A 12,316-nucleotide genomic window follows, 5' to 3' on the forward strand; every position below is an offset into this window, starting at 1 on the left:
GTTCAAGGATAAGTTCCTCCAGGCTCAAGAACAACACATCACGATGTGCAAGAAGTCAGGCAGAGATGGTAACAGACTTGCATGACCAAATGAAGAATTGTCATTACCCAGGCAGGAAATACACAGGAGATGGAAAAAGGTCATTTAGAATGAAGATAGAGAGGTTGTCAGAGTAAGTAGAAATGAGACAAGGAAGGTCAAGGTGCACCTGGAATTAAATGTGGCCAAGTATGTCAAGGACAAGGGAGGTGATCCTGCCCCTCTACTCAGCCTTAGTGAGGCTACATCTGGAGTGCTTTCTCCAGTTCTGGGCTCCTCGTTACAAGAGAGACAAGGAGCAACTAGCTCCAACAGGGTGACAAAGGGACTGAAGCATCTTTCTTAAAATAGAATGAGGTACCTGGGTCTGTTCAGCCTCAAGAAGAAATGACTGAGAGGCAAACTCAGATATATATTGTCTCTCACAACATCCTTGCAGCTAAGCTCAGGAAATGTGGGTTAGATGGATCATGGGGTGAATCAAGAACTGACAATTGCACAGCTTAGTGGCTTTGTACAGACACTGTCCTATTAGGGGAGCACAAAATCCACATGGAATAATGATTTTCAAAGCTCAGGTTGATGTGACAGCTGGAACGAGCCAGAGACTAAAACATAAAGCAATGTCTGCTGCAATAGGCTGCAAGGGCAATCAAGTTTTTTTTTAAAGACACTTCACATCAGTGATGGAAACCAGTCTGTGACACAGCCCTCAAAATCTCCTCTAAGAAGAGGCTCCAACAAAAAGGGGATATGCAGAATGCTCCTCTCCAACAAAAAGGGGATATGCAGAATGTAGTCCTCATAGTTCCCTTCCACACTCCCTGTCCCGTCAAAAAACCTGATCAGTGGACCAGAATCTAGGTGGAAGCCCGCAGTCAGTGATGCTCCCAAGGGTCTAATCTCATTGAATTTGTTTATCACTGACCTAGAGGAAGGGACCAAATGCACCCTCAGCAGGTTTGCTGGTGACTCCAAACTGGGGACAGTGGCTGATCCACCTGAAAGCTCTGCTGCCATTCAATGGGACCTTGATCAGCTGGAGGGTTGGGCAGAGAGAAACCTGGTGAGGCTCAACAAGGGCAAGTGCCAGGTCCTGCACCTGGGGAGGAACAGCCCCAAGTGCCAGCACAGGCTGGGGCTGAGCTCCCACAGAGCAGCTCTGTGGAAAAGGACCTGGGACTCCTGGTGCATCACAAGCTGTCCATGAGCCACCAGTGCCCCTGTGGCCAGGAGGACCAATGTCATCCTGGGGTGCATTGGCAAGAGTGTGGCCAGCAGGTCAGGGAGGTGATCCTCCCCCTCTACTCAGCCCTGGCGAGGCCATTCCTGGAGTGCTGTGTCCAGTTCTGGGCTCCTCAGCACAAGGGAGACAAGGAGCTACTGGAGAGGGTCCAGTGGAGAGCCACAAGGATGATCAGGGGTCTGGAGCTTCTCTCTAATGAGGAGAGACTCTGGGAACTGGGAATGTTTGGTCTGGAGAAGACTGAGAAGAGATCTCATCAAAACACAGAAATATCTCAAAGGTGGGTGTCAGGAGGATGGTGCTGGACTCTTGTCAGTGGAGTGACCCAGCACTGATGTGGGATGAGGAGCAATGGCCAGAAACTGAGGCATGAGAAGTTCTACCTCAACATGAGGAAAAACTTCCTTAGACTGAGGGTGGCAGAGCACTGGAACAGGATACCCAGGGAAATTGTGGAGTCTCCCTTTCTGGAGACACTCAAAAGAAAAAAAAAAAACCAAAAAAACTTGATGCATTCCGATGTAACCTGCCCTAGATGACTTTGCCTTGTCAGGTGGGTTGGACTAGATGGTCTCCAGTGGTCCCTTCCAAACCTAATAATTCTGTGACTCTCATCAGTGTCTACAAGTATCTAAAGAAAGGGTGTCAGTGGATGGATCCAGGCTCTGCTCAGTGATGCCAAGAAACAGGACAAGAGGCAATGGGAACAAACTGACACACAGGAAGTTCCACCTGAACAAGAGGAGGAACTTCTTTTCTGTGCAGTGACCGATTGCCCAAAGAGATTGTAGAATCTCCCTTTCTGGGGATATTAAGGAACAATCTGGACACAATTCTGTGCAATGTGCTCTAGGACAACCCCCTGGAGCAGGGGGTTGCACCGGATGACCCACTGTGGTCCCTTCCACCCTGACCCATTCTGTGATTCTGTTAGTCAGTGATTCCTGTCATTCAACTGTTTTATTTTTCCAACTATATATATATAAACATACAGGTATACCTAAAAACAACATCAACTGTCCTCTCTTTGCTGTGTTTTAAGTACATGGGCCAGACATGCCTACTAAAGAAAGACAGGTCAGGACCAGTACAGTTACATACATTTATCTTCCTCCCTTTGTACTGATTATAGTGATTTTTCAAATAATTGTAATATATCCCATCCTTTATCTAATTCACCTGACTTGCTGTAAAAGGCCTCCCAACCAAGGAAAAAGCAAACAATTTTTTTTCTTCCCAGGGGACTTTTTCCTTTGCCTGTTTAGCAAACCTTTGATTTTTCTGTTAAAATTGACATTTTAAAGTAGTTAAAGTATTTTTCTCTCACAATATGTTTTTCCATATAAGAACAAAACCTTTCTATTTTAAGCAGTTGCCACAAAAAATGGGGACAGATTAATAAATGTCTATATAATAAACAAACAAAAAAATTAAAATTCAGAGGACATTTCCTCTGGTAAGTTAAAATTCAGAGGACATTTCCTAGGGGACTATAAATAATAAATAATTTGTGTGAGGCTAAGGAACAGGCATAGTAACATTTTCAAAATGGCACACTATCAAATCAAGAGGACTAGACTCCTGCAACAAAAGGCAAAGAAAAAGGATATGCATTTTAAGCTCCATTGACTCTCCAAACATGGAGACCACTGACAAAGAGTGGTATCTACAGAGCCTTGTTTATCGCTGATCTCTGCTAAGGCTACTCTGGGAATTTCTTTCCTGTAGAAAAAAGGTAAAACTGCTTTCTGATTACACTATCCATCTGACCTACAGTACCAGCTGTGAGGTAGTACCTATTAACATTCACAGATCCTATTGTGGAACCAGGGACCCTGAGCAGTACTGTCTGGGGACAGAAGCAGTAGCAGGTGTCAATGCCACTAAAACCTCCAGATTTTGCAGTGTTTTAATTATAAGGAGACCATTCTAAAAAGTCCTGACTCTCTACTGCAGTTCTAATAAACCAAAACATTAAGTTTCAAGATACATTGCTTATACTGTTGTGCAATTAGAGCTCTCTGTTAACTCCTGAGAGTGTGAATTGACCCTCTATGGTTTGCTTTCACAGACATGTCAACAATTTGAAAAACTAAAGAAGTCTCAATACAGGACCTCTGAGGAGAAAATGTCCAGAAGAAGTCATGGAACACTGGTTGAAGACAAAGCTAGAAATAAAAGGAAGCATCCTATGATGTACCATTAGTTTGGTGCAGGACAGCAAAAATCACTCATCTTCCGTTTTCAGAATGGAAGTAAACCCTACAAGGGGTTATTTCACCAAAGTGCTTGCAATTAACCTCAGATCTTTGGATGAAAAATGTAGCAAATTGCTACAGTTTCCTTGTAGCGCTAGAATAAGTGTCCTAGAGTGAGGAGACCCCCAGCTGTACAATGAAATACTGGCAAATTATATTCCACTTGTACTGATTATATGTTTCCTATAAAATTTAATGAATAAAGCTTGCTAAAATAATTAAATTTAAATATTGCATTCTGCATCTTTATGTAATCACTGGAAGTCGGCAAATCTTAAAGATCCTTTGAAGACATTCTGTAACTTGTGGCACATTTTCCCTTGTTTTCTTTGGAAATCATGCTATGATATTAGTCTATCTGTACACCTCTGATCAAACAAAGCACTGATCTTGGAGACAAATATGACTACCTGGCTCAAAATGCAAAAGGTAAAATACAGTTAAGCCAGGAAAAATGGGCAATCAGGACTAGAACAGCCCTATCAATAGACGTTTATGGACCCTACGGGTGCCAGGAAATAAAAGGCTTAATTTCGTATTTGCAAATTGGAAGTCAGTCACAAATTAGAAATCAGAAGAAATTAGACTGTCTTCTTGAGAGTTTGACGCTGAATGGTAAGGAAGACAAACTGGAACACAAGAAGGAAAAGAGATTGTTGAATCATCTAAGCGTATACAGACATTGCACAACCTAGATTACAAAACTACCAGCTTGCACTCCAACATTACATAACCTGTGTTAGAAAACATGCCCAGATGTTTTCTAAGGGAAAATATTCCCCTTTTAGTGATTCACTAGTCCTGTACAGGAAGCTGACAAAAGAAGTTTTTTCCAAAACACATGCCTAAGTGCATGCCACAAATGGAGACACATTTTCAGTACATGCTTTACATGCTATCTATACAATCCAGCTGCAGAGACTGGGAGATTTAGCACCATCCCAAAGAATGATGCAGTACTGCAGAGCACCTATTTTTCGCAAAACACAAGAGTTTTTAAAGACATGACCCATCATGCATAGGAGGAAGAAATCTAAATTGTGTAACTCCACTTTTTCTTTAAGAAGGAAATGTAATTTTTAAAATTAAAATTAAGCTTCCTTATTCTACCATTCTTTCTGTCGGCAAATGAAAGCCATAAGCTGAAACTACGCAATGTTGGGGAAATTAAATATAAATCTGGATGCCACTTACTCCACTCATAGTGATGTTTGTAGCCTTGTCAATATCCAATGTGAAATGTAAATATCAAGCAAAAAAATCTAAAAAAGTATAACTCAGTCCTAAGAACTCACCATGACTTGCTCTGTAAATAGAATGCTTCATAAATGTATTTTTCAGCACACAAAGACTTCCAAGACTAAAATCTGAGTCAAACATAGCATTCTTCAGATAAAGTAAGTCACAAGTGGCAGTCACAAGTAACAAGGCATACCTTATTTCCTCAATTTCACAACACTTATTGAAACACATGTAAATAAATGTGATTGAAAAGATGGTGAATGGTAGTTGTAGAATAATAGTGAGCATTTGAAATTGCAAATAACTTGTCTAACAATCAGTACCAATAGTTTCACACTTTTGACCCAGTGCTCACTGATTCATCTGTGTAACAGCATCCTCTAATACTGTTGAAATCTACCACTGCTAATTGGTTTTTAGGGTCAGAATGTATGTATCTAAATTTATCCCCAGATGAGACCATTTTACTGTATCTCTACACAATCTTTGCAAAGCATGACACTGAAAAAAATCACTGCTGCCCTATATAATTCTTAAATCAAGAAAATTCAATCTTATAGCCTTAACATTCTCAAAAAACCCCCCAAAAAGCCAAATTAGGCAATTCACTCCTAGAATGTTTTAACAAAGACATTTATTTCTTATTATAAATGAAGTCAATACTAGCATGGAGTTTGCAGGTTTTTTTAATTTTAAACAACCTTAAACTGGTTAGGGGTTCAAACTATGGAAATAATCCATTAAATATTTACAAGGAAAAAAAAAATCAGAAGTTCATAGCACCATACCTGTGCCCTTGCATGAACTTCCCCAAGGAGACCTGAGTACTGCTGTTCCAGATACTTTTTTTCATTCTGCCAACAGCTTGCCTGCGCTTTCATTTGTTCAGCCATTTTGTTAAAAGCATCTTCCTGGCTCTCCTGAAGCTCCTTCATAGTATTGGACTTGTTTTTACAAATATATTCCAGGTGAGATATCTGTGTAACAAGCATTTAAAAGAAATTATTTTACTTCTCTAAGCACCTTTTTAAGTTATTGCGCATATCAGTTTAACTACAGACGGCATAAAATCTAAACTGTAATTTCTTCAATATTTTCATTAAAACTAAGTAAAAGCCTTTCATGACTGATTATTTACTTGAGTTGTGCAACAAAATGACCAAAAAATTGGATTCAGTTTTGCCATTGCTGTACCATATTGCAGATGTTGGTTGCTTTCTTTGTTGAAAACCTGAACTGGACACATCTCCTATGTTTTGGCTTTTTGTAAACAAGAGCATTAAATCCTGTGATGGTAAAGTACCAATCTGAGTACACCAGTCCCTTAGAAGTTTGCAAGAATTGTAAATAATATATAACAAAAACAGTCTTTAATATAATTTTTGTTTTAGTGGAAAACCAACACATTCCAAATACTATTAAGCATTAAAAGAATTTCAGGACATTTTAGCACATAGAAGTTGTTTTCAATGAATACAAATGGATTCACTCTGTGGATAACTTAGGAGCTCCCACGCAAACTAAATGGAGGAATGAATCAAGGTAAGAATAATCATGAAATACACACACCTACAATTAATTACTAGACAGTATCAGCAAGCTACTTTTCAAATGCATCACACAGAAATGCAAGAGGAAAATTTTTCCTCCCAAGAAAGCAGTTACAACACGAGTGACATACTGTTCAAAATCCCTGAAAAGCTGGTATGTATATGAAAAAAGTCCTAGAGACCTCACAGTCAATATCAGTAACCATACTAAATTAAAAAGCAAGAAACAATATGACACAATATCCTCAAACACTGCCAATAATGTTCACTCCCTTCTCTTCCACTCCCTTTTCTTATTTACTTCAAAAGTAAAATTCAAAAGTATATCAAATGTTCATAATCCAGATTTTATCCTATCCCTTTGGTAAGGGGGTAGGTCCAAGTGACTGCTGGGGTATTTATTAATTGATGGGCAGAGTTAAAACAATTCACTGTAACCAGCCCTGCATCTTACTCAGACCAGAAGAGCGGTCACTCCTGAAGATGAAAAATGTCAAAATAAGATTTTCCCCTACTATGTCTTTTAAAAATGTCAGCACAGACAAGTTCTGGAGTTGCTGTACTAGTCTTAGGACTGACCTGATCAATGGAGCCAGAAAATGAACTGAAATTCTAAAGACTGTCATATGTTAGTCTGTGGAGTCAGTTTAATTTATTTAAAAGGAAATCTTTTATTTCCTAAAAATGCAAGGATTTATGGAGAGAAAGGCCACATAAGCTTACTTGCACCCTGAAAAGTACAGCTCCTCCCTATAGCAAATACTGAAATATTTTATAAAAACTGGTATTTTCTATTTGTGTTACTGAATATAATTCTATAATCCATGAGTTACAATTAAATGAAAAAATACACTGTCATTCTTTCAAATGAAATAATAAACTCTGAATAATAAACATATAATTTAAAGACAATACTCCTTGAGTAAGGGCATTTTGTTTCAGTTTTATGGTAAAATAAAGACTTGCTTTATTAGTGTAAATGATAAGTTCTTTGAATTGCTTCATCAGTAAGATTAATTTATTTTCTTTTAATTAGGACCCTGTGGCTAATATTGGCTAGTACTATCAGCATGTCCTGCACTGAAAGTGGAGCTTAGAGACTTCATACAGACTTCAGTCACATTTACATGCCCACAGCAATGGCATCAAACTGAGTTGTAGACAAGCCATAATTAATGGTATTGAATTATTAACGTCCAAATTCTTTTTGAAATAAGATGAATGTCAGTCCTTTTTAATGATACTGCAACGTGGACAAATGTCACTGAATTAAATAGAGGTAGCTGGTGCCTAAGGACACTTACCTTCTCATTAGCCCTGTTGAGGTCTGAGATCAGGGCATCAACATTCTCCTGCAAGACTACACAAAGCTCAGGCCAAGAGAATCTATCTAGGATGCCTTCTGGTTGTTTTATGAGCACACAGCCTGCTATCAAATGCTGGTATAAGCTATGAAGGAAGGTTAGTTTCTCCTGAAACAAAAGGAGAATTATGTATCTGAACAGTGTTAGAATTGAAAGACGTGCATCACATGGGCAGTAATACAAACTACATGCAAGTGAAAAAAAGCCCACATAGCTCATTCACAAACCTTTTTCAAAATACCACAATTGCCAATATTTGCAGTCATACATATTGAAGTGACTGTAAGAAAACAGTTTTTACAAAGTGTGTCTATTCAGACGTAAGATATGAATAGTTTATATAAATACAGAACAGTCCTGCTGTTATCACAATGACTATCTGATACAGAAAAAAAATTCCATGCTATTAGTATATGCAATTCATTTATTTATGGTAAAACTTTCAGTTATACTCTAACTGTATCCACTTATAACAACTGCAGAGCATGCAGAAAATTCTCTGATTGGCTTGGCAGCACAAGACACTATTTATACAACTATCAATCTGAAGTCTTTTTTAAATTGTTTTTGTATGGATTATATATGAGACTAAATGGCCAGACAAAATAGGCTTATAGCTTCATGAGTTAAATTCCACAAGCCATGCCTCATTCATTTACACTGATTTTAGTCAGTAATATAATAAATTGATGCAAGTTATAAATAAACTTTAGCAACAATATAATGCTATAGGAATTCCATCCTTAGTGCTTTCAGTACATATATGCAACTTAGCAACTTTGATTAAGACAACAATAGCAAGTTGTACCTCAAAAGTCACAAGGACAAAGTCTGTAAACTATTGCAAAGGTTCCCATTATTTTCCAGGGGCCTTGGTCGAAATTTTCCATTAAGAAATTATGGATGGCCAAGACTGGAAAGTAGGATTGTTTTGAGCTCTTTCCATTACACTTAGGTGTATTTTCTCACAATTATCTCATGGTGCTTTAGGCAATTAAAATAAATTGTAGTTCAGTTTGGTTTAACTTTGTTTCTAACAGATCTACAAATTCCCCAAGGAAAATCCAGTGTGCCACCATCATTACATTTGATGTTTGAGCTGTGATAAAACTAGGACGATAATTATCCATTTGGCATGAGAAACAGGATTCCAAGACCCCAAATCAATTCACACATGTTGAATGCAACCACAGGGTTGTAGACATGCTGACTTTACAATATAGCCAGACTTCTAGTTTCCTCCACTTTAATCATTATCTGATGTGTGTAACAATTCCAGCTGCTTCATGTGGACCCTATTTAAATACCAGACTGTAAAAGAGGTGGAAAGAATGTTTCCTTTTTACTCAGTTGGCATCCATGTCCAAATTTGTGGAAGTAATGAGCTCAATATGCACAACAACTACAAGTATATCCTTGCCCTTGCTAGTATAGAACCACTTTATTGGGCGGAAAAAGCAACAAAATTAACATCTGCTAATACATATAAGGAGAAAGATAATAGTTCTGAAATAAGACATTGTAGGACCCATTCCCGCACATAGCACACTACAATTAGCTAATAGATAAAGGTAAGCATTTCTAGGTTTTGTGGCATGCATGCAAAACTACCTCAATTCCATATTTGCTATCTATCAATTTACATGTGGATCAGTAATTAACACATGATAATGACAATACTACATGTTTCAATTGTAAAACATTTCTGCTAACTTTTAATAAGAAAGAAAGAAAGAAAGAAAGAAAGAAAGAAAGAAAGAAAGAAAGAAAGAAAGAAAGAAAGAAAGAAAGAAAGAAAGAAAGAAAGAAAGAAAGAAAGAAAGAAAGAAAGAAAGAAAGAAAGAAAGAAAGAAAGAAAGAAAGAATGAATTGTTCGTCAGGCATAGCTTTTTAAATAAAGTCTCTTTTTCAAAAATTTAAAATACAGGAATGATTAAGCTATTAGTTCTGATACAGAAGAAAGGAGAACCAATATGTCCTGAAATCCTGTAGATATTAAATACATATTTCAAAATACGTATCTTAAAATCATATTTTAGGGATAAATCTGTTAAAACTAAGAGTAACCATCTGATGTATGTAAATGTATAAAGCTGAGATTAAATAAAGACTCTTTGACAGTCATCTTGTCTCTAGTAATACCTCCATATCCTTCTGGTAAGCCCTGGTAAGCTTCTGGATTTCATTTTCAGATTCTGTGGCACGTACTTGCTCTTTCTCCCAGCATTGCTGTACATCCTGTAGTTCCATTTTTAAAGTTTCTATTAAAGTCTCTCTGTCTGCACACTTAGTGTGCAGATAGTTTAACTCTTTCTTGGTATCAGCCATGGTATCCTGAACTTCCTGTAAAACAGAGGAATTTAACAGAAAAGCTGGTATAAATTTTACTCTATAAAATGCTACCTTATTCAAGTGTTCATCACCTGAGGAAAGAAACAGTCATATAACCACATGTATTCACAAGAATCCAGGCTGGGTGGACTTTATCTTTCAAGAATAGAGTTTCAAAATTGACAATAGGCCTCTTGAACAGCTTGCAACTAGACAGATTGGAAATCCATCTCTGACAGGTAAAGGCTCCATGAGACAGTAAACTTCACAGTCCCCTCTACCCCCACAAATGACATGCAGAACACAGGAATGCAACTTATCCTCTGCAGAGTGCAAAGCTCTCAGACCTATTGAAAAGATACATTATTTTCTTAAGTGAATCCCTGATCCCTGCAAGCAGCACAGATGCTGTTGTGCATTGTATTCTCTACATGCAAGATAAAAAAAAGTGAGGACTCTCTTTGGAGGTTGACCATGGGAAATAAATAATCAGAACTGGTCATAAATACCATTATGTAACAAACACCAAAATCTCACCAGGTAAACATAGAACTTAATACACTATCCCCTCTGAGCCAAAATATGGTGCAGTTACCCTGGATTTCCAGCACTGCTAAAGTTGCAAAAGGTCAAACTGAAAGCATTGTTTATTTTTCATAAAATCACACCTTCATAGACCATAAAATCATACAAAAGATACCACCAAATTAATCAGAAAATGACAAGCTTTATTCTTCTAAATAGCAACATTAAAATATTAAAGTAATTTTAATTTCTAATAGAAATGCTTTCAGACCTGATCTAGATTTTGATCATCTATACAATATTATTACCAAAAATTTAGAGAGATTGAAAAATGGCATATTGCATAAAAACCAGTACCCTGTGCGTGCAGCAAGCTCAGTTTGTGCATGAAGAATACAAGTATCTCTTGCAAAGGTTGCAAAAATTTTAGGTGACTTAAAAAGGTGCTGTAACAGAAGTAGAATTCCAAAATCTTCTGAACATAAATTAGTAAAGAAAATTCATAACAGGTGACAACACATCATGTGCAAGTATCCATTAATGTGAAGATCCAATGAATGTTACAGAAAAGCATAGCATAAAACATAAAGCAGCATATCCTCAGAAGAAGAATCTGAAAAACGCTGTGTTTACAGACATTCTATTTTGGCAGTAATACAATACACTGCTAGTTGGGAGATTAAGTTAAAACACAACCTCAGGATTTGCTCACTCCCTTGGCTATTGATTTAACCAGAAAGGACATTACAAAAGAGGTGTCAGCCAAAAACAGAAAAAAAAAAAAAAAAAATGTTCCAAAACGAAAGGAAAGAGCTCTCAAGTGTTTTTATCTCAGGTAACTTTTACTCCAAGAAATTTTAGGCTGCACTCTTTACAGATGTTAAAGACAACTTGCTGCATCATATGCATCGACCTTTCTGACAAAAATAAACAAAACTATTAACTAAAGAATTGACATTGTTAAAAAAATATACCTTCATATGCATAGAGGTAATTAAATTCTCTTTCCCTTTTTTTGAGAAAAACAGTTAAACAAAAAAGATTACTGATAATGGTTTCAATATAAAACAATACCTGCAAATTTATCAAGGTATTTTAATTATTTCAGAAGGGCAATCATTGAAATTATGTGCTTTATAGTGATAACCAGGATAAAGCAGCATGGTTTCACACAAACTTGTCAGGTAAACTAGCTTGCTCAACAGACTACAATGATATAAGGACTTACTCTGATAAGAAAAAAGATACTTTTAATCCAGAAAGATACCTTTTGCAAAATGTTCAAATTTTATGCTAAGTTCACTAAACCTACCTTCAGGTCTTGTCCTAAAGCACACATTTTCTCCTCAGATACCTCAAGTTCTTTTGTCATCTTTTTACACAAAGCCTTCATTTTCTCAAGCTGTAAAAAATATGAAGGTCAAACAGGCTTTTACAGAAAGGGTGCAATGATCTATTCAATATAATATAAAGGAAGAATTTCGTGTATGAAAGTAAAAAAACAAAATTTATTTCAATTCCTTGAAGAGCTTTTGTACTCCATACAATCTAAATAACATGCCATTACAAAACACTAAATAACCTTTTATAATGATTTAAAATAAAGAGTAGTGGCAGAATCCCAAACTGAGTCCATTCTTACCTATCCTATTAACTCTCAAAATATCTGACAAAAACACAGATTCTGAAATGCACTTGAAAGTGTAGTAAATTCAGATAATGTTCTGGGGAGTGGTTTGAGAAAACAAGTTTTCAAGTCAG

At 37.0% G+C, this 12,316-nt stretch overlaps 1 protein-coding gene across 1 annotated transcript in view; it reads right to left on the minus strand.

The window, feature by feature from the left end:
- Window positions 1-12,316, minus strand: part of CCDC171 (coiled-coil domain containing 171) — a 152,491-nt gene that overhangs the window by 86,609 nt on the left and 53,566 nt on the right. Inside the window, exons 11-14 of the mRNA XM_066569192.1 lie at window positions 11,868-11,957; window positions 9,842-10,042; window positions 7,640-7,807; window positions 5,574-5,762 (exon numbers count right to left, since the gene is read on the minus strand). Coding sequence (XP_066425289.1) covers window positions 5,574-5,762; window positions 7,640-7,807; window positions 9,842-10,042; window positions 11,868-11,957 — 648 coding nt within the window. The remainder of the gene's footprint in view (window positions 1-5,573; window positions 5,763-7,639; window positions 7,808-9,841; window positions 10,043-11,867; window positions 11,958-12,316) is intronic.

The sequence above is a fragment of the Molothrus aeneus genome, chromosome Z (assembly GCF_037042795.1).
Source record: "Molothrus aeneus isolate 106 chromosome Z, BPBGC_Maene_1.0, whole genome shotgun sequence".
NCBI classification, from domain to species: Eukaryota; Metazoa; Chordata; class Aves; order Passeriformes; family Icteridae; genus Molothrus; species Molothrus aeneus.